Here is a 22,666-nt window from a genome sequence, read left to right on the forward strand (position 1 = left end):
CACCTAACATTCTGGCTTTAGGCAGCACTTATTTGATGGCCTGAGAATGAGATCAGGTCGGTGCAGTATGGGGCTTGATAAAAAAAAAAACAAAAAAAAAACGCCCATAATTAAAGTTGATGATGCATAAATAATTATGTATATATAATATATATAATATATAATAATAATAATAATGCAACAATAAAAACAGGGTCTTTTGTTTATTGAAATAACTGCTGATTATATTTGCTTATACAATAACATTTGTATAATGTATATGATTGGTGGGTCTTAGCTTCTTCCAAATTTCTAATTCTCGTACCATTTGGACAGATCTTTCCTTGTTACCTTGTCAACTGCGTTTTGCAATGAGGGAATTACTTGGTCTTTCCACACGTCCATCCATTATCTATACCCGCTTTATCCTTTGCAGGGTCACGGGGTCTGCTGGAGCCTATCCCAGCTAATTTTCAGGTGAGAGGCAGGGGTTACACCCTGGACAGGTCACCAGTCCATCGCAGGGCTTTTCCACATGTCTCTAAGTGTTATTCGGATTTTTGTCTGCAGGTGACAAAATCTGTTCTTAAGCAGACTAAAGACTTAAGAACACTAACTCTCATAAGCCCACCAGAGCCATTGTGTCTATTTTCTACCCTCACTTGGTTAAAGTTATAGATCTGATGGCTCTTACATTATATAAGTGATAGAGCACTTAAGCCAAATAATCATGTTATTTCCGGTACAGACAGACAGAATAATAATATCTCCAAACCTTTTCAACAAACACCCATTAGTCAAACAGATCCTGATATAGACTACAAGTGTCAATCAACAGGTAACATGATGTTTAACTGCTGAATATAAAGACAATCTCTCTACTGTGCATTTGCACATCAGTCTGAAAACCCAATAGAAGGCAAGCATGAACAGTTATCTTTTGGCTAACACCAAGTCAGTGTACACCAGCAGAAACACTAGACTTCCTCTAACCTTTAGTTGTGCAAACATGACTCTCATTGAAGGCTGTTTTCACCACAGCCAGACTTACACTCTACCTTCAACCAGAACCATGAGACTGGCCACTCGGCTTAAAAATGCCATTTACTTAGTTGGTCATCATGCTCAAGTGTGTGTGTTTCTGAGGCTGAAGACAAGATGAACTTGGGCCCAGTAATAAAGTCTGATTCTAGCTCATAAAACTGGAACTAAGGGTGTGTAGAGTTGAGCTGTCACAGACCTAAAAAGGATGACCGGTCCAACTCCTATTTTTTATTTATCACTTTTTTTTTTGTTCCTCAGTTTTTCTGGTCTCTCTTATTACCCCTCTAATCTAACGCTCCCTTCTTTTTCCTCCTCTCGCCCTTTCCAGAAGGTCCTTGCCTAAACCCCAGAGAGAGGGGGAGGAGCATGGGATGGCGAGGACGTGCTGGTAATCCGTAGAGTGACCCAGGTCAATTCAATTATCCTGTTTTCTTTCACTGTGCGACGCGTGTGCCCATTTCTCAGCCAACTCCCTTAATGCGCCCAGGATTAGCTTCTCTTACTTTTAATGATCTACCTATCGACGCCTTGGGGCCCACAACCATACACAAAGACACAGAAGCACACACAAGTAAGTTTATCGTAGAAAAGTTTTACTGTGAAGGAATTCACTAAACAGTAGAGCAAGTCTGGGTTTCAACACGAACATTATATCAATAAATATGTATTCATGAGCGTGCTTGTGTATGCATTTTCTTGCTTATGTAGGAGTGTGGGTTGCAGGAACTGCAGAAGGGAGAAGGTTGTTTTAGCTATCTGCATTTACAGAAGCTTCACCTCACACCTTCAAGATTTGAGATAATCATCTTAGGCCTAACACGTTAGTGTATTAGCTCACTAATCGGCACCCCGGAGGAGGAAAAGAGGTCAATTTCTAGAAGTAAACTGTGCGGATGACTGTCTTGCTCTGAATTAACCATGCAGGGAACAGGGCATTAAGCTCTACTGTACAGCGAAGTCTCCAGCATGTGATGTTAAATACAGGTCAACAAGGCAGTCGGATAGCTCACCACATTTGACCAGATAGTTGGACAGCGCTTTTTTGAAAAGATAAATCAGATTTTGCTAGTTAGGTGTTAATGTGACAGACTCAAGTTATCCAACCTAATCTTATTATCTCACCAGTAATTACATGCACATGGCTGGGTAACTAACTAATAAGGTTCAAAGTTTACAAAACGGCAATGACTCCTGGAGACTAAAACCTCAAACTCATAAAAGCAGCACTGCATCTCGGAATAGAAAGCTTTACTTTTGACCTCTTTTCATCGTTTTCAAGTAAAGTCCAACTGCTGACGTAATGCTTCTCTGATAATGGGCTGCGTTCACCGCAGGTGCAGTAACTTTCAGTATGGAGACAGTGAACCCTGACAGGGCCTTGGAGTCTTACCTGGGATGTCTTGCCCGTTGTAGTTCCATCCAGGAACGGCGAGTATGGAGGGCAGAGGAGAGCCAGGCCTACTGTCCCTGAATCTATCCCTGTCCCGCTCGCGGTCCCAGGTCCTTTCAGCTTGCTGGGTAATATGTCTGACAGTGTCCTTGTTCTTCCTGTTCTTCCTCCGGGCTGACCCTGACAGGGGTTGCCAGGACCCTTCTCCACCCACCCCACCAGCTCCTCCAGTCCCTTGCTCTCCCTGGCTTTGGGCTGCCCCCTTGGGAGTGTCCCGTGGATGTGAAGAGGAGGCGGGGGAAACCTGTTCCTCTTTGACGTTAACCGGTCTATAGTCATGTGGCCAGGCGGGCTGAGAGTCGTGACAGGCTTCCTCCTGGCTCTCGTGGCTCTTTGGGGGTTCTTGGTCCTCCTTTCCATACGTGCTGCCTCCCTCGTGGCAGCTGGCGATGGCTGAGTCCCCAGAAGAATTGGCGGGGCTGGTGCGGCGAGCTAGCCAAGGGGAGGTGCTACGACCAGACATGATGGAGGCTAAGGCCTCAGAAGCCATGCCGACTATCCCACCTCCTCCTCCTAAACCTGCTGCCGGAATACCCCCGGCACCTGCCATACCCACTCCACCCCCTCCCCCGCCTCCACCTCCTCCTCCACCTCCTCCACCTCCTCCCAAACCTGCAGCAACAGCTCCCATTTCAAAGTCGGCCAGCTCGTCAGCCATCTCAGAGCGGATGCTGATGTCCAGCGCTGCCTTGATGAAGCTGTGGCAAGCCTGGACAATGTCTGTCATCTGTAAGTAACTGGCAGCCGACATGACCTCGATCACATTCTTACTGGTGAGGGCGAGGTGTGCTGAGTACATGAAGTCCAGGATGGCTTTGAAGCCGGTGGCCGTAACAATGTCCAGGTGAGTGACAGTGGTCTGATGGTGAGGCTCTGCCCCCTTTTTAACCTGCAGGTTGGGAGAAGGTGTAGTAATGTTAAGATTTTCTTGCTTATTTGTCTTACTTGACATATTGAATACACGATTAAATAAAATCTACCGTATTTTCTGGACTATAAGCCGCTACTTTTTTCATAGGTTTTGAACCATGCGGCTTATACAAAGGTGCGGCTATTCTGTGGATTTTTCTTCCACCGCTAGGGGGAGTGCTAACCGGAATTAGAATAAAAACTAAGACAAAATAAATGCAAAGAAGAATACGCTACTTCTTCTTTAGCAGATAGAAGTAAGTAGAAGCAGATTTCAAACAGATGAAAAGACACTGTTAGGAAAGGATCTATTTAGGTACAAACATGTACATCATTTACAGTTCAAAATCCTTCTGTACATGTTTAAATATCTAATCTAACAACATAAATATCTGCGGCTGAAATATCTCTTTTTTTTTTTAAATAGAGCGGGTGCGGCTTATATACAGGTGCGGCTTATAGTCCAGAAAATACGGTACTTTGGTTGTGCAATTTAACTAGACAGAACAAAATTATTTGAAAAAAGAAAGAACTGGACAATTATATTCCCCACTTAACCATCTCCTCGGGCACAGTCCCATACCTGGCAATAAAGAGTCTTGAAGTAGCGTGAGGACCCCAGAAGGACGTTCTTATGGGCTTTGAAGATCTTTCCATCCACAATGACACAGGCGTCACAGAGGATGCCGTGCTGTCTTTGCTCATTGAGCTCTCTGAGGAGCTGACGGTAGTGAGATGAGATCTCCATGTCCTCCTTCCTGTTGTTCATCTGTGTAGCTGAACAAAAGCTTCTCCTCCAAACATCTGCCGGCAAATAAAAGAAGACATGCAAGCAGTTTAACTAAAGATGTAACAAACATCAAAACATTGTTTGCACCAGTACAGGTACAGGATGGACAACTGATTTCTGGCATTTTACAAAGATGCAGGGAAAAAGAATGTATAATGTGGGCACAATCAAATCTTAATCATTTAGTTGTTGATGGAAAAGAAAACAAGATAGCAACATAATGAGGCATTTCTCCTTTAAATCCATTTCTATGGCTGATGGATCAATGCAAACTCGCATGGATTTCCTTTTAATGTATGAAGGGAGAAATAAGTGCATTTAACTGAACCACTCTTTAAAGATGAGCCAGGCTAAGGATATGTCAGCAAAGACTGTGACATAAAAACAATGACATCAATAGAAACCACGTCTCAGCCGCTGGAGTTTGATGTCTAAAAAAAGCCCAGTAGCAAATAATCAAAAATCTCTGTTTTTAAACCCCGTCTGACAGGTTCATGCATCTCCATGTGCACGTGTGTATTAGACGGTATGTGTGTAGCCTCATTAAAAATGGCAATTACAAAGTGTAACGTCTCTATAACAGTTTTCAGCAAGAAAAACACCTAATTTAGCACATACCACTTTACTATAAGTCGATCAATAACCGCAACCTCAGTTTTTTTCTTCTTTAATATATTAAATCTTGTTTCAACCTTGAATGTTCAGTCGCTTGTCTAGTTATGACAGAAATTCACTCTGGAACCTTCACCTCAGTGTTTCTGAACTGTCTCACTTCAGCCCTACTGAAGTTTTTAATTTTTTTTCCCTGAAAACTACAGAGAAAGAAACCTTAATGGCAATTTGTGGAGCTGCTCAACCATCAGTGAATGAAGATCCAACTTCCAGTATTCATTGATGTGGTGGTGAAATAGGAACACAGCCAAATGCTATTACCAGTCTTGCATAATAAAAGCAAGAGAAAAGTCCACAATTTGAACATCCAGAAACTGTGAAACAGTAAAATGACTTTTATACTTTCTTCTTTTTGTTCACACGCCTGTAGAGTTTTACGTGAGTGCAGATAAAACATTAAAGCTTCTGTTTTTCATACATGTTACACTATACATTAGAGGAGTGTTCCTTGTGCAGGGATATAGGAAAAGACTGCCATGTTGACCGATGCAAAGAGCTGCCAAAAAAAACAGAGAGTAAACACGACACTCACATATGTGCAGAAGTAGAAGATGCACACTCAGACTGTACATTAGCGGGAGCATTAGCAGCCAGTGCTCCTACTCTTGTCTCAGTGAGGACTAAATCGCCAGGACGCAGAGTGTTACCAAACGCAGCAGTGATTTGTTTTGGGAACGCCACAGCTGTCAGCTCTCATGGGCTGCTCTGAGAGATGACAGCTCGGGTTGGCCAAGGTGACAGCAGCGTTTGCTCGGGGGCCGGCACACTTCAGGTCATGTTTAGCAAAGCTCTGCTCAACCTGATGGCTTGTAAGATCAGATAAATCCACAGTGTCTCCCACGTCCACTTAGACAAACACACCTCCTTCGAACAGCGGTGGAAAAGCCGATCGAGTGATTGTGACAACTGCTGAAGTCTCTCTCGCTCAAGTAATAAAAAAAAAGAAAAAAAGAAAAAAAAAGGAAAAACTATCAATGAGTATCTCAAAACTTTTCACTTTGATTGGTGTTTATGTGGGTCTCAAAGGAAAAAAATATAACTGAAAGGAAAAAGTAAGTTGGATGGGAATGCAGAAAAACAGTGTCCCTCAGAGGCTGCAAAGGCAAGTTTTGACGCAAATGTTTTTATCCTCTGGCACACACATTTCTCAGAAAAAAAAAACCCATTGGCGGCCTAACCTTGAGATATTCTTTTCTTTCTGAATTTCTCTAATAGAAGTATTCAAAGTCCTCACCTCTCACCTTAGGAGACAAACCGAGCGGCTTTAAAAATACAGCAATTCCACTTCCTCCTCTCTCTGCTCCTCTTCTCTCAGGGCCAACCACATAATCAATTGTAAAGCCTGCAGTATAACATGGACTCCCTCTCAGAGCCACATAAAAACACAAAAGAAGTCATTCATTAGCAGAAAAACATTCCTCCTCTTCCTATTCCTCATAGCTTTTAAAGTCAATGTGTTGATGGTAAATTCACAGGGGCGACTGCACAATACAAGCTGCACATCAGCCCTGACTGGAGACATCCATCTCACCACAAGACCGACTACCTACAAGACTGGCATCACTCAAGCGTCGCATTAAGGTTCTAACCAGATTTCAATTTCTGACTCAATTCATAGGATAACATGAAAATGTATCATAAAGATGATAACGATAACTAGCAGAAAAGAATGAAGGAATGCTTTCTGCAAGACAACTGTTTAAAAAAATCCTGCTCATGCAGCAAAACCCCAGTGTTATTAGATCATGAAAGACTCTTTGATATTTTTATTTCAATCATGACATTTAGGTGAATTAAACATTGTTTACAACACTTGCGGCATCAGGACATTTCTGTTCAAAGAATTAAGGTGCAGCTTCTTTTCAACTTCTGAAATGTCTATCAGTTTCTTTCTCAAGGACAATATACTGTAAGTGAAATTCTCTGGATTTCTGAATGTGAGTCGGACAAAAGACATTTCAGAACATGACTCTGGAACATGAAAAGTTAATTTACATTTTCAATTTTTACTGACATCCTGCATGACCTGAAGCAGTTTTGTTAAAAGAATATGTCTATTGTAATCGGGCATGGGCAAAAATATTTTTCCGTAATATTGCTGAACCCTCCGTCCTGATTGTGTACACCTGTGTGATATCCTTGAAGCTGCAAACTAATTTCCTATCTTTTGAGGGCTAAATGATTAATAGAGACTAAAGCCCTCATCTGCTTTCAATCTGTTTGAAAGTCTGAACTGATCTAAGAGGAGCAGCAAGCGCCTGAAAGGCCTGGACATAAACTCATTGTTCTGTTGTATCTTAGTTTAAGGGAGCCTCTTTTACAAAACACTAAATTAAGAGAGAAGATTTATTTCATAACCTTTGCAGTCAGAATAACTGCACACTTATTTACTGCCGAAATAAACAGATTAATCAAACAATTAAATAAGCAAAAGCATGTCTTAAATTCTGTGTGATGCTTGCTAGGACGAAAAGGGCTTTATTGAACATAATGATCGTCAAGCCACTTCATATTTGGACCAACATTTTTCAGCTTCTAATCTTTTTTTTTTTGTTTCATTTAAGTGTGTTAATTTTGTTTTAATCAAGTCCCTATAACTTGCACAGCTGGAATGTCCTCGTCCACATTTTCACTAGGATTATCCCTGAGCGCAGAGGAATATGACCCTACCAAATGACGGGGCAGTGACACACTGGAGGTTTATATTCAGATGCCTTCATTTTCTAACATAATAACTGTTTACAGACATCCAGGGTTGGACAATGGACTGCAGTTATAACTGGGCTCTTGTAAGATCATAAGGTTTTCCTCAGCATTTTGGCTGCATGTTAAGACAAATTCACCTTAGAAAATGTTGAGCCCGATTTGCAGGGTACCAGGCTCACCTTCAAAACCCCCTGATCAACGGTAAATAGCTGAGCGATCCACACTCACCATTCAGCACTTTGTTATGTGTGAACCGCTTACAGATGCATCGTAGTGTTACTGACGTAGTGCTGAGCCATCTCTCACAGGTGAATACGTAGCATGACTAGCATGATCTGTCGCCTCCAAGCTAGAGCCAGAGAGAACGTCACTGAATAACGGGAGATATTTACACCATAGCAAAGAGACAAATACCAAGAAGAAACCTCACCTACATGGCAACAGATCATATTTATAAAGTTGCATTACTCTTTTAATCTTCCAGGTCATTTTCCTATTTCATGTGTGATTTGGCATCATTTCCTGTGTCACCTGTCATCTATTTATTAAATGATTTATATATTCATTCATCTTCATGAAACATAGTTTGAAGACAAAACTGAGTAACAGCTGGATGTTGTCAGATCACATAGTGTGTAATCTCCTGATGCTTATGAGTCATGTAGTGTGAACGCCACAACAATTTCAAGATTACAAGACTGCAAGTTATGTAGTCTGAACAGCAGAACAATCTACCAATGGTGAAGGTCGCGGAGTCAGAAGCCACATTTAGTATTAAATTGAGTTTTTCTAAGACGTTACATTGAAGCATCTATGCCGCTAATAGATTACGACCGGTCTGTTTGGTTGTGACTCCTTTGTTAACGTTGGCCACTCCTGGTAGACTGTTTTAAGCCTTGCGTTGATTTGGTTACCGTTGTGATGGAAGTTTTAGGACCTCATCTGCATAACTTAACATCCCCTTTAGTGCTGTTCATGATTTGCAACCACTTGCTAATTAACCCAGTTTAGGATGAATCAATATGATAATTTCAATCTTTCGCATGTGTGAAGCACTTTGTAACAGATGTTTAGGAAAGTGCGAATAGACACAAGAACGCTAACCAGTTCTCTTGTTCTCTTCAGAGAGTTTGTTTTACTGTTATCCTTCCAGGCTGTTTTGTGCGCAGACACCAGGGTGTGTGTATTAGGAAGTGGAGCTGGTGTCTTAGCCAAGTAAGTTCAAATTCCCTGTTACACAAAGGTGGTTCACTTCTTATTGGGCTGCAGGTTATGTTGTAGATGAGAGGTCACCACATATCACACACACCTCACAACCAGTCAAATCTTTAATAAAATAGGAGAAGAAAAAAAAACGTGGTATGTGGCAAATGAGTCTCATTTCATACCATCTTTCTCAAGAGTTAGAGACCATCAAATAACTCTGAAGCTTGTCTTTGTTGACTTTACAGGATGTGGAAATAATATTATTTTTCTCACCTTTATTAAGAGCACTTTACTATGACATATTTCTTTCCTGTTTTCTTGAAAGGTGTTGTGCACATTCATTTGTTATAGCATCCAGCTTATAAAATGTTTTTAAAAATAGATTAAAATGACTAAATTATAGAGCACAATATTTTAAAGTCCTGATGACATGAAAAGGGATGCCTTTGGTATTAATGGTTCTTTTTTTTTTGGTGCAGAGGTTTTTCAAGGAGTATGAAATAATTTGCAAGCAAAGGGTTTGTATGAATGTGGTGTGAATGTTGCTGGGATTGTCCCCATGTTTAATGGTGCCTCACATTTAACAAAAGCAATGATCAGTGGAGGGTAAAACAACAGCAGGGACTGTGAGGGAAAGAGAAAGAAGTCTAATCATATTTATTGCTTCAACAGACTCAGACACATACTGCATTAGCAGTTACGTAGAAAAGAGGAGCTTTAATGGAGTTCGCTTTGACCTCTAAACTCTTTGCTTGCCTAATTGGCTTGTTTAATTTCAGCATGTCCAATTCCCTCCAGTCAGAGACCCCTTTTACAGAAGAACTAATCCCAAGCTACCCCTCAATGATACATAAACACCCATCCATTCTTTTCTTCTCCTCTGAGAACTACTCCATTTTACCCCATGAGAGACCATCAGGAAGACCAAAACCCATTTCTTTCAACCATGTGAGTACAGCCTTGATTCAGAGCACACTTTCCTCTCAAAATATATACTTGGGATGGGAAAAAAAGGTAGAATGAACATGTCAAACAATCAGCTATAGAGGCAAAGACATAAAGCATTAGCAGTCTCGCCAAGGCTGCAGAAACTAAAGCCTGCTTTCAGCATGTCACACAATAAAAATCTTTTCAACCTTCTATGAAATCTCACTGCAAAAAAAAAGTCAAGAACGAGTCACGAGGAGGCAGGTTGACAGTCTGGGAGCGCTTATATGTGGTCAGAGACAATTGTTTCAGTAAAGCATGCCAACAGAGCTCCGAGACCCTGTCACCCTTCTAAGGCCAAATCAAAAGTGACTGTCCTCCTTAACCCCTCCTTTCTTCACTTTCAAACACATGCACAATCAAGAGCCCTGTTCCCCTCGACACGCACACAGACACACACGCACACACATCCACCCCCCTTCCCTAAAAACAAAAGCACACGCTATAACTAAAAACACCCACATTCACACACTTAGCAGAGCCGTCATGGCATCACACCCTGTTTGTCCTGGTCACATCACAGCAAAGTCACTTTAGGCCCAAGTCAGACAGCTAAAGAGATGAGACGTGCGATGGAGTGAGAGAATGGGGTTTCATCCTTCTTGTGTTTCTCTTAATGCAGCCTGTCCCTTCGAGCCACTTCTCTGCCTCCTTGACCGCACAGGACAGAGGGGAGACGGAGCGCAAGGTCCTTCTAGATCAAATACAGAGCAGTGCTTCCTGTTGTCATGGGCTTTAATATAGAGCCTACTTTTCAGAAGGTATTCTCGCATCATGGAGAATGAGAATGTGAACCGTCCTTACACAGAGTGCTAACACAACATAATTCAGCAAATAAAACTTGCAAAGCACTCTGCCTCTTCTGTGTCTGTTGATTCATTCATTAATTAACATTCTCGCCAATATGTACAAGGTCTAACTACCTTTGAGCGCCTTCATGAGTATGTTTGCACTATCTGCCAGCTCCACACACTTGTAGTTATTCTTAAATAAAGGATTTTCAGTTGGTCCACACAAATTATCATTAAAAACCCAATCTGCTGGGTGCAAATCGGCCACACTCAGCCAAACACTATATTCAAATTGTGGTTCTTTATCAAGCAGTGTTTGATTAAATGAGTTCAGCATTAGCTAGGACAGGCTCCAGTCCACCCCTCGTCCCCTGTCACCATGAACAGGATGAAGCACGTATTGAAAAAATAAAATAAAAACTGGATGGATGAAATTTGAAGGATTGTGTGACACAGAGGTAAAACAATTGAAAATGTAAGATGCCTTTTACCAGGTGGACATAATATGTTAATATTATTAACTGATGGTACAAAGCAAGAGATATCTTTCAAGAATCAGCAGGGACCAAAAAAGAGCTAAACCCCACATTCAAGGGGTTTGCTTTGTTAACACAACATCCTAGTATCAGTCAAAAGCCAATAAAAGATGTGATGATTGGCCAGATAGTCTTTTTATATACAAGCACTTTAAAATGTGTTGTTTTGTATGTTATTAATGCCCAAGTAGCAAGGTGGGGAGGTTTCATTGCAATTTCCTTCTACTCCCTAAAGTAATAAGTTGAGAAAACCAATGTCAACATCTAGTTTTCGAAGCTGAAAGATTGATGAAAGAAGAGAAAGATGCAGTTCATCAGTTGACCACCAGGGGTGGGCTCCAATGGCAACTCGCTCCCAACTGACCCTGTCGAAACTGTCGAACTACAGAAAAAATAAACATACTTACAGCCTGGGACAAAAAACAAACAATCTTTTAATGTTTATGTACCGTATCAGATAAAATTACATGAAGCCACAAATGTATGTTAAAGGAGCATGAGGCTCCTTTTAAGAAATGAGACTCTCTAGCGCCACCCTTTGCCACGACGGCCGTTGGGGGTACTGCAGCCAACAGTGAAGCCGGCACGGGAGAACGGGGAGAACGCGCATGCAGCGTCATGTGACGTCACATCCGCAGGACAGCGCGGGAAATTCGGCCCCCGAATTGCAGCACATTTTGCAGCACACAGCCTGTTCAAGGCAACGGAGAGATACACTAGAGGGCTCATTCGTTTTGATTTGGAACGCTTCATCTGACATTATTACTAGAAAACTTAAAACGTTTACGAATTTTTTTCATAAATCCTGCCTCAATCCTGCCTCGTGCTCCTTTAACCCAGAGCTCTCATTAACTAGTTTTAAAAAGTTTTCTGTGAACTTCTGTGACATCCAGCAACAGTGAATTAAGAAAGAAATGATTAGCTGACCAAAGTCTAGCAACCGCTAGAGGCCTTCAGCAGTCGGTAGCAGTAACCTGACAGATTTGAAGACGACTCACGTTACAGAATGAGTGTAAAGTAACATAGCATCACAGGCTAGCATGAGCTAAGTCGTGTTTCAAATAACTGCTGGGTCTGTTTGTTCTGGTCATCCGAATGCTTTTGGATTAACCAGTTAGGCAGAATTGTTGTGGATATGTTGTCCACCGTAGAAATCAGCTTGCGATCGTGCTGCGTTTATCTTGACCTACATGAGCAGCACAAAGGCACATTATTGGGAACTTTCTGTGTCAGTTTTCTATGCCGCGTCACCTAACTACTCACCACAGCTCAACCTGTTCCGGAGAAATGTCTGCGCTACCCAACTGCTAAATAAGTTGAAGACAACTTTGTTTAACTTACATAGCACCATTTGGAAGGGGGTATCTTCACCAAAATGACTGTATCTTCCTAAACCTAACAAAGCAAAATTAAGTTTGAAACTTGAAACATGACTACTCACAGAAACAATTCTGGGAAAAAAATTGTCAGACAATTATCAAGTTCGAGCCAACTCAGTGAAACTCAGAACTTACGTTGTCCTAACATTAACAACTGATGTCGCGTCAGGAAACAGCTGAATGTTTATTTTCTAGTTACGACTCTCTCCTACAGGTCTGAATACCACGTCACAGGACTACATTAAATCCATCATCTTTATAATACAGTACCAACAAACAGGAAACTGACTTGATCTATTGAAAAAAATACTTGTATGAGCACTGAAGTTACGGATATCAGGGAAGGACTCAGTATTCACGGATTCCACACACCCCGCCATTTTTTGCTACAAATTTTTAGACTGAAAAAGCAAAAGGTTTTTTTTTTACTCAATAAGCTGGCATCTATTAAATTAAACAGAAAATGTGTTTTGTTTATTTCTAAGTGGAAGTGGGAGAAAAACCACAGAAACAAAGTTACAACATACTTAAGTGGAATTAAAAACATATTCAGCTGGATAATAGAGGCAGTGTTCTTCTAACACTTACTGCTTGTAGAGGGCAGCCATTACTTTCCAAAGAAAAACTGACCTCTTCCTACTTCAACAACAATGAAATAGTTCTATTAGAACTCAAGGTTTACTGCTTTTATTTTCAACCTAAACCTGAATAAGTGATAAATGTTACTGATGTTCACGGAACACATCTGATGCCCAGGAAAGGCTATTATGAACACTGCATGAAGACACACCGAACGTAGCGAGGTGAAGAGTCATAGGTGAGAAACGAAAAGAAAACACTGCGATAAAGAAGAGTGAGGGGAGCAGAATCAGATGCAGAGAAGCCAGAATGATAGAGACAGAACAAATAAAGAGGGGGAGACAGGAAGAGCGGGGAGAGTGACTCAGGCAGCCAATATTTTTTAAACAGCTTTGCTTCCACTCAACTGGGCATCAAGGCCATTATCCCGGGGTTAATCCCCAATCCGACGGAGCTGGCAGCCTTCCGGGACAAGCCAGGGTGGCAGTCCATCAACAAGGCAGGCACGGACAAAAATAACACACACACACACACACACACACACACATATCGAACGTGTGCACATCACAGGGACAGCAGTCATGCAAGCTGCAATTAGGGCAAAATAACAAAACAAAGCTGTAAGATGTAAAAGGTTGGCTCTCAGATTCTATTTTTTGTTCAAATTAAATAATTGTTCTTGTGTGTGTTTTTTTACTTCTTTATATTAGCCTGCGTGTTTTGTAGCATCAGTCTCCCTTGTTTCTTTTATCACACAGCCCATCCATCTGACCACCTTGCCCACCAGCTCTGATCGCACCACATTTTGCACCTCTACCTCACTCTCCCTTTTTTCTGTCCGCTCCCTTTTTCTCTGGCCAGTATCCAAAGAGCCAAGGTGGAGGAAGAGATTGACTCAAAGAAGGATAGCCATGTCATGTGGAGAGGGACCAAAGAGGATCTAGGAGGCTTAACGAGACTTAGCTCGACTCCCTTCATCCCATGCTCTGCCCTCCTCGGGTCCCACCTTGCACCCACTAGCCCCAAAACCTGACTCCCTGACACCTGAGGATGTCCAAGCTGTGACTTTTTGGATACACTCACACTCAGCTTCCAAAGGCTGCTGCCAAAAGGTCTGCCACTGGGAGAACTGCCGTCTAGCTTATGACACCGGCGTGTCAGTTCTGCAACAAGATGTCCTCTCACCATCAGCCACACAGGTGTTAAGCCTGTAGTGATCTTATGGAAATCCAGCAATAGTAAGGATAGACTAAGATCATCCCTGAGTGACCGTAAAAGAGGTGTGACTTGATGTCCATCAGCCTAAACGCTAATGACCGACTTTCAACTTCACCCTGATGTCCTCCAGAGACTTTTAAATTCCCAGTGATATTCTATGAAATATATAAGCTTCAAGAAACTACATCGGAACATCTTTTTCTCTGCATGTTCTCCATCGTTTCTGGGCTATCTTTTTTTCTGTAGGCACCTCGGCCTGCTACGTTTCCCATGGTAACTTCCTGACTGACGACCCGGGGCTTAGCCTAAATTCCCTCTCTATTAAAAGCTGTGAAATGCAAATAATGAAACATCTCATTACCACTGTCGGAGAACCCAAAATGAAAGGAGGGTGTGCGTGCATGTGTGTGTGTGCGTGCGTGCGTGCATGCGTGCGTGCATGCGTGCGTGCGTGCGTGCGTGCGTGCGTGCGTGTGTGTGTGTGTAGTGGGGGTGGGGGGGTCAGTGTGACTGTAAAACAACGAAAGAGGGCTACACAGAAGGGAGGGAGGGAAGGTGAGAGAACAGGGAGAAATGAGGTGGAGATGGAAATATAGGAGTGTGGAACCGAGGGAGAAAAGAATTGGAGGTGAAAAGGGATGAGAGGATGTGAGGGGGGTAAAAGAAGAAAAGAAATGGGGAGCAGGTAGCCAGACAGTGAGTCTTTTGTTTGATGCATGCTGCCATTAACATAAGAGAGTGGCCATGACTAAGCCAGGGAAGTGGAGCGTCTGATCCTGGGTGGCAGTTGGTGTTTTCATTTAATAATTCATTTTATAACAAACTAGCTATAAGCTTGAAAACGCTCCGTAGGACGACCACACGTAATGCATTCTTATTAATTATGAGGGGATAATTAGTTATGTAACCACTTTGTCATTAATTACACCAAAAGTACACCAGTTAAATAAAAACAAATGCTCCTCTCTCACGATTACTGATGTTTAAAGAGCAGTTTTAGTCAAGAAAAGGCGACGTGCCCACGAAACATCTCTGTATATGGAAGTGAAATCATCAAAAGGAAGTTTCTGCATTTGGTTTTGCAGGTGGGAAGGGAGTGGCTGTGTTGGAGCGGAGTCTCACGTAGCAGCGACCACATACATCACCGTGTTTGGTCTTGTGGTGCAAAACCCTGGAGTTTTGGTGTTACGGTGTCACACTGTCTAATAGCAGGATTAGTCCCTGGCTTCTGGGAACTCTGTAAAATTTGTAAAGGTTTTTTTTTTTCCTTTTGTTTTCTGGTTACAGATGGGTCACAGATGCTTTGTGTCTTTTTTTCTTTTATCCTTGTGCTTTCCCCACCAGGGATGGTAATATCCAACCTGTAATGGACAGTCGCAAGACTGATAAATGTAAATGGGTTTTCTCTGTCTGGGTGGCAGCCCCAGATCTAAAACACAAAAAGGAAACAGTAGTCTATAAATATTTAACATTACTACGGTAAAAATGTTTGTACACAGCAAGAATAACAAGTGTGGACTAATGAGGCACCTTTTGTTCAGAAGCCATGTGACCATCATATCAGATTTTAGTGATATTGTGATGGCAAAAATAAAATAACAAATAACAAATAGAATTAAATGTGAATAATGGAAACACGTCAAACTGATCTGCTCGAGAAATGTTGAAGCTTCAAAATAATTACATGACAACACAGAAAGGTTTGGAAGCATCTTTGGAAAACAGGGACTTGTGCTGGGCGATCTGTTGGGACCGGTCACTGCTCCTGTTATGTTTGCTCCTCTTGGATCATTTCCTGTGTCAGAGGGCTCATAATTAGGGCCACTGATGGATCTGTCACAAACCAAATTACATTTCTGCAAAAACAAAAAATCTTCCTGAGCCGTGAATCTGCAGTTGTTTGTCCGACAGTGTTGATGGTGATGATGACTACATTGTATAAATACAGTGTATAATTTGTTCCCACATGCTTGCTCATATGAGATTCTGACTCACAAAAACAGATGATGATGATAAAGCTTAAACTTTTTAGGAGTATTGGAGATGTTTAAATATATATATATAAATATATATTTATATATTTATATAAATATAAATATATAAATATATATATGTATGTATATATATATATATATATATATATATATATATATATATATATATATATATATATTGATATATATATATATATCAAAAATATATCAAAAAATTATATTTTTTCACTTCAGTGCTTCTATATTTCCACTTACATGATCACGCTGTTGGTCAGCTCACAAACACATTTGTTTTTAATCTCTTAATTCAAACCCTAAAATCTTTTTAAATCTTCACATATCTTAATAACTTTATATATTTTTTTGATTTGGCAAACCACAATTCTGTTTCAATAAATAACCACCTCGCTGACTAAAGTGTGTGGATGTGTGATTTTCGACTTGACCGGGGACAAGAAGATTGGTACACAACTTTTATTTTTCCTAATTTCTTTAGTCGAAAGAAGCTAGCAAGAGAAAAACTGAGTAGTACTGGAAGTATGGAGGAGAATGGAAGTATGTATCCTGTCCAGTAATTTCTGCGTTTTTCATTTTTCATGTAACTTTGGATGGGGAGGCCTGAGTCTGAAAATAAGTCCTTCACGAGTCATTAACATTTGCTGTGGTGCTGTGACATCACACACCCAAAAAGAGTAGCGTTATCTAGCTTCGCCACCTAAATGACATGGTTGCTGTAACTCAGGAGCGAGGAGAATGAAGTTGTAACACTGACTTTTTTTAAAGTTGTATCCTGCGGAGGAGAGCAGCTCCATCCACCTCCTAAACCTGGCTGCTATTTAAGGAACCGTAAAGACGTGGTTGAAGAGTGAGTCTTTGTACTAAGTCTCTGTGGTATTTTGACCAAAGCTTATCACAGACATTTCAATAATACCTCAAGAAAATCCTGTCAAAAGATCATCATATATCTCCTTTAAGTTCAGCTATCTGTTTACACTCACTCAGACTCACGACCACTTTCCCAGGTTCAAAAGAACATGCGTGATGACAGAGAAACACGCCCGTCTGTGCCCACATCCTCAGTTTGTAAGAATGTGTAGGTGTACACGCAGCTGGGAAGCCGTGTCCTGGAGCCAAATTTAGCACTTGAAAAATATTAGCATAACAATAAACATGAAGAATTGAACTGACTGAAAAGCTATGAGCTTCTCATTAGATGAGCGATGTCACAAAACACGGGTGGCAACAAAGGTATAACTGCGCGGTAATAATTGAAATTCCACTAAAAGCGACACCTTCTCCTATATACGCCACACAAACATACATGATCTCAATAAATAAAAATACAAGTAACAAATGCTTATTTAAGATGCACTGTTTATACATCTAAAAATAAGACATCAAGAGTTTATATAATTAAGTAAAGTATATGATAGTTAACATGATGCAGTATTGGCATCAGAAGAGAATCTTTGACTTTTTACAGTATAGCCAATGTTTTTGTCCTTTCTGGCCGCTACTTCATATCCTTGTGGAAAGTGTGCATGTACAGAATTAATAGTTTGTGTTGTCCTCTGGTGCACTTTTCCTGAGGTGCGTAAGAAAGAGAGAGCCTTGAGCACCTGATACATAAAGGAGGAATATTATAAATCGATCCCAGCCGTGTGATGTTCCGAAGCATCCTTGGAGGCAGGGCACTGAACGCCACATAGCACCCATTGCCCCAGCGACTAAGAGTTCAGGATCGAGTGCTCTCATAGCACCCGGTGAAATGAGAGGACTGTGTCAGGAAGGGCAAAAAACAACATAAAAAGTTATGCCAAATCAATATGCAGGATCTGATGTGACGACCTCCAAAAGCTGAAATCTGAAAGAAGCTGCATATTGTCATTACTTTTTTACTTACATTTTATTTGTACAAATAAAATGTATACTACAAATATATATATATATATTTATTTATTTGTTTTAAATGAAAGTTTACAGTAAATGTTTTCTTAATAATTCAAAGATGAATTCTCAATTGAAACAAAAATCAACAAAGTGATTGGGCACCCTAGTTCTCAGAAAGAAAACTGAAATAAGGGCAAAAATGGATTTCGACCAATAAAACTGCAACGGGTGCATCTCAAACAAAGCAGCGATGGCGATACGAGACCACTGGCGCACAACTTTAGCACCTTCCCTGTTCTTCTCTGGCAGAAAACCCATCAGTGTGCATCTCTCTGTGTGTGTGTGTGAGTGTGTTTGCATGAGTGTTCATCCAGACCCTCTCATAGGTGTCATCACAGAACCTGTCACAGCAAAAAAGCAACCTGTCACGACTCAGACAGACACGACTGTACATGACTGCACCACAAAGAACACAAGCAGCCTATACTGGGGCTGCTGAAGCAGTCTCCAGCTCTAAGGTCTCTCTCTCACACACACACACACACACACACACACACACACACACACACACACACACACACACACACACACACACACACATCAGACTCGGAGAGGACTATGGAGGAAATGAAACAAAGCATTACACAGGGAAGAAAGTGTATAAGGAGAAAAAAGTAAAAAGTTACAGAACAAAACTGCCAGCCCTCTGGGGAATGAATGTCTGAACTGTCTGACGGCTGAAAGCTAATTGTTGTTTGTTAAAATGTGTGGTTTCTGAATGTGCAAGTGAGTGACTGAATGATGGTGACTCACTGCTGGTGGCCAGTCGCTATCTGGTGCCGAGGCGGGTGTCCACAGAGTGTGCCAGTTTGTGTGTGTTTGCGTGTGTGTGTGTGTGTGTGTGCGCGCAAGGGTGACTTGGTGTGACTGCTGCTCTGTCAGACAGCAAACAGAGGCATCGTTCTCAAATCCACACTGGGCAGCAGCTTACAATGAACTCATGCACAGAGGGAAGCAAAAGAGCCGCAGCTTAAGTGTGTACTCACAAGTTCAACAGGCACACCCTGCATCGCCCCCTGAGCAAATATTAAGAGAGACTTTACTCCCTGCTAATCTAATCCACAAACACTCCACAGCACAGGCAAAACACGGAAAACATCATTTAACTATATCACTTAATCGATAGACAAGATTTACTCTCAACTAATGTTTCCACGATATTCGCTTCCGAAAAAGAAAAAAGCTGAAGAGCACAGAGATTTACATATAGATAGAGGAGCGTTTATAAAAGCACCCTTGTATATCATAGCCCGAGGCTGTGTTGTCACTCATCAAGCTGATCAAAAAACAGCTACTCCACAACACTGACGAATCTGGGAGCGCTTCTGCAAATCTGTCCTTCAATGGCAGAAAAAAGGAGGTGAGATAAAGGGAGAGAAATCAAGGGGAGAGGAGATGAGCATCTAAATATAGAGAGGCTCACATTTTGGAGTCAGAAAAGAGACAGTTATGGGTAAAAATAAGTGGGAGCAGGAGAGAGATGGCAAGAAGAAAAGAGGGAGAGAGTGAGGAACGGGGGAATGAGCAGGAAAGTAATGAATGAGGACCAACGGTAGCGCTGAAGCTGCAAAAGAGGAACAGATGAGGGGCGCTGCTTTGTAGAGACTTCTAGAGCTGGACGTGGAGGCCTGATGGAGCTCAGTGAACCTGAATAGTGCACCACAACAGGTGTTCATCAATACGTCACGTCAATACTTTGAGGGCTACCCTTCAACGATCCTTTCAGCTGCTCCATCAAAACGCCTGTGGTCCGTCTGCCGGCCCAGTCCTAACCGAAGTCAACAAAGACGCAAAATCATTAACGTCCGTCGTCTTCTTTCATTTCTGTGTTGCGGCGTGGCTGGTTTGCTCCGCTGGGGGTGTCGGCGGGGGACACTGCTGCAGTTTAGAGCTGTGTTTTCTAAAACTGCATACAAGGAATACCTCATTTAACATCTCACGTCAAGTAAAGTTTCCTGTGATGAAATGGGATTGCTTAAAACACGCGGTTTAACGGACATTTGCATGGACGTTTCAGCTGCGTGGCTCAAGGCTACCGAGCTGAGCGTGATTGACGAAGAGTGACGTTCGATCAGACAAATGCCTCACCTGGATCCTCACGTCTCTCTCCAGACTTCATTTTACTGTCATCCCAACATCCCCGCCCCTCCCCCCACCACCGCTCTGTCTGTCCTTTTAAGGATCTGAAAGGACTTTTGAGAGTCTTTATTTGAATGAGCTTTGACACTTGACTGTCACCTGTTGAATAGCATCAGTAGCTGCCGTGGCTTGCAGGCTATTACAACTATTGGTACTTTTTTCGGGCCACAAAAAGAAACAAAAAAAAAAACTCCCAGAAAATCCACTTACAAAAGTAGTACAAGAATAATAGCGAGAGAGGAAGAGACAAAAGGACCACTGTGTGTACACTCTCACGACGGCACTCCCCATCGTGTTGGACAACACCCACCTCGGCAGCCTTAATTTTGAAGAAGTCACACATTCCCACATCGTGAGGCAGTGCCAGTATCAGGTGTCTGCACACAACCACCAATCAACTTCCATCCCCTTTGTGAAACACCATACGCGCACATACACACACGCATGGGAGACGGGGGGGGGGGGGGGGGGGGGGTAGAAGACAAGGTGGAGTGAGGGGTGCAAGGGTGAAAGGGAGAGCGTAAAGAGATGAGGGCAAGGGAAAGAGCCAACAGGAGACAAAGGCAGGCAGAATGACAATGAGTGAAAAGAGGAAGAGTGGAGGGGGGGAAACGGAGAGGATGAGATGAGGTGAAAAGCAAACTGCCAGCTCACCGTGCACATTTACGGGGCAGGAGGAGAACAAAAAGACAGCGACAATGACACTTCCATATCTGTGTGTATGTGTGTGTGTGTGAGCGTGTGAGTGTGTGTGTGTGTGTTTGTGTGTCTGTGTGAGTGTGTGTGTGTGTGTGTGTGTGTGTGTGTGTGTGTGTGTGTGTGTGTGTGTCTGTGTGTGTGGGCAAACGTAACACTGGCAAGAGGAGCCAGGGAGGAATTTGCCCCTCGCCACCGAAAAAGGGATGTGAACCTACTCACTTCTGTTTCCATGTGGCCCACCTCTCTTGTTCATAAAGGAACCATACTGACGCAGAGGAGCTCATAACATGTCCAGCAACAAAGATAGATCTCTGTCTCTTTTAAACTTCATATCATACACAGAGGACCCCCCCCCCCCCCCCCCCCAAGCCTGCTCTCACCCAGCAGAAAACTTATTCTAAATTGAATAAGTAAACTTGCCAGAGCAGGCTGGATGTGAGCAATATATTTTTGAGTCTTTGGGAGAAAAAATAATAGAGCCTGCGTCGGTTGTGAGCTGCCGCGTTAACAGGATGTATAAATACAAGCTGTAGGGTCAAGGGGAAGGATAAAAATGAGAAAGGGAACAGGGAGAGGGTAAAAATGAGAAAAAAGGAGTAGAGGAAGGGTAAAAATGAGAAATGGAGTAGGGGAGGCCACAGGAGGCACCTGGCCCACTTACAGCAGAGGAGGGGGTGTGGGAGGAGGGAGAGGTGGAGGATTAAGGAGTGGGAGGGAAAAAGAAAAAGTGATGGAGGAGGTGGAGGAAGCAGAGGGAGAAGATGAGGAGGCCTGCAGGGAAAGAAAAAAACAAGTAAGGGACACGAAGCCAGGGATGGAGCAGCATGAAGGCGCATGGATGACGGGATGGATGGGTCTAAGGTGAAGTGTAGGAAAAGGTGAGGAGGAAAAAGGAATGTGAGATGAGAGGGCAAGAAAAAAAGTGATGAAGTAATGTGACGAGCGGGAGGGGCAGAGAAGGAGTTGAACAGGGGAAAGACAGGGAGGGTGGGGGCTGGAAAAGAAGAGGTGGCCTTGTGATGCAGAGAAAGGAAGTGGTGTGTGAAAGCAGTAGGAATGTGTGTGTGTGTGTGTGTGTGTGTGTGTGTGTGTGTGTGTGTGTGTGTGTCTAAAATTATGAAAAAAAAACTAACACCTCACCCAAACTATGAATAACGGACCACAACAGGCCAATATAGGTTCAATCTCTTCTCCCAGCGCAGTGGAGCAGCCTGCCTATACCACTAATATCCCACTAATGCCACCCACAGTTCTCGCTCCACCTCACATCAATGAATATTTCATGTCCTGATGGCACTTTTAAAGCAAAAACTAATTAGCAAATCTAAGTTGATCTGGCATTAGTCATATCAGGCCAATTAAAAGCCCAGTCCTACTGTACATGTTAATGGCAGCGAAGTGGAATAATTGTATGTTGAGCAGGGTAGAGAATGTTAAACAGGCCTTGTTAGCAGCACTTTAGCACTCTAGCCTGAGTCCATGGCTGGATTACAAAACTCTACAAAGCAGAATAATGCTCATCTGAAGCACACACACACACACACACACACACACACACACACACACACACACACACGCACACATCTTTGAAAACTCTATCCATTAATTAGACAGTCACCAACAATTCCAAGGGGTCAG

General features: G+C 42.3%; 1 protein-coding gene across 3 annotated transcripts in view; it reads right to left on the reverse strand.

Moving 5' to 3' along the window:
- zbtb46 (zinc finger and BTB domain containing 46) overlaps positions 1-22,666 on the reverse strand; it is a 71,324-nt gene that overhangs the window by 41,328 nt on the left and 7,330 nt on the right. For all 3 annotated transcript variants that reach the window (XM_061735963.1, XM_061735964.1, XM_061735962.1), the window contains exons 2-3: positions 3,966-4,186; positions 2,414-3,362 (exon numbers count right to left, since the gene is read on the reverse strand). In XM_061735963.1, the coding sequence (XP_061591947.1) occupies positions 2,414-3,362; positions 3,966-4,151 (1,135 nt within the window). In that variant the 5' untranslated portion in view covers positions 4,152-4,186. The remainder of the gene's footprint in view (positions 1-2,413; positions 3,363-3,965; positions 4,187-22,666) is intronic.

Source organism: Cololabis saira, chromosome 12 (genome assembly GCF_033807715.1).
Source record: "Cololabis saira isolate AMF1-May2022 chromosome 12, fColSai1.1, whole genome shotgun sequence".
NCBI lineage: Eukaryota > Metazoa > Chordata > Actinopteri > Beloniformes > Belonidae > Cololabis > Cololabis saira.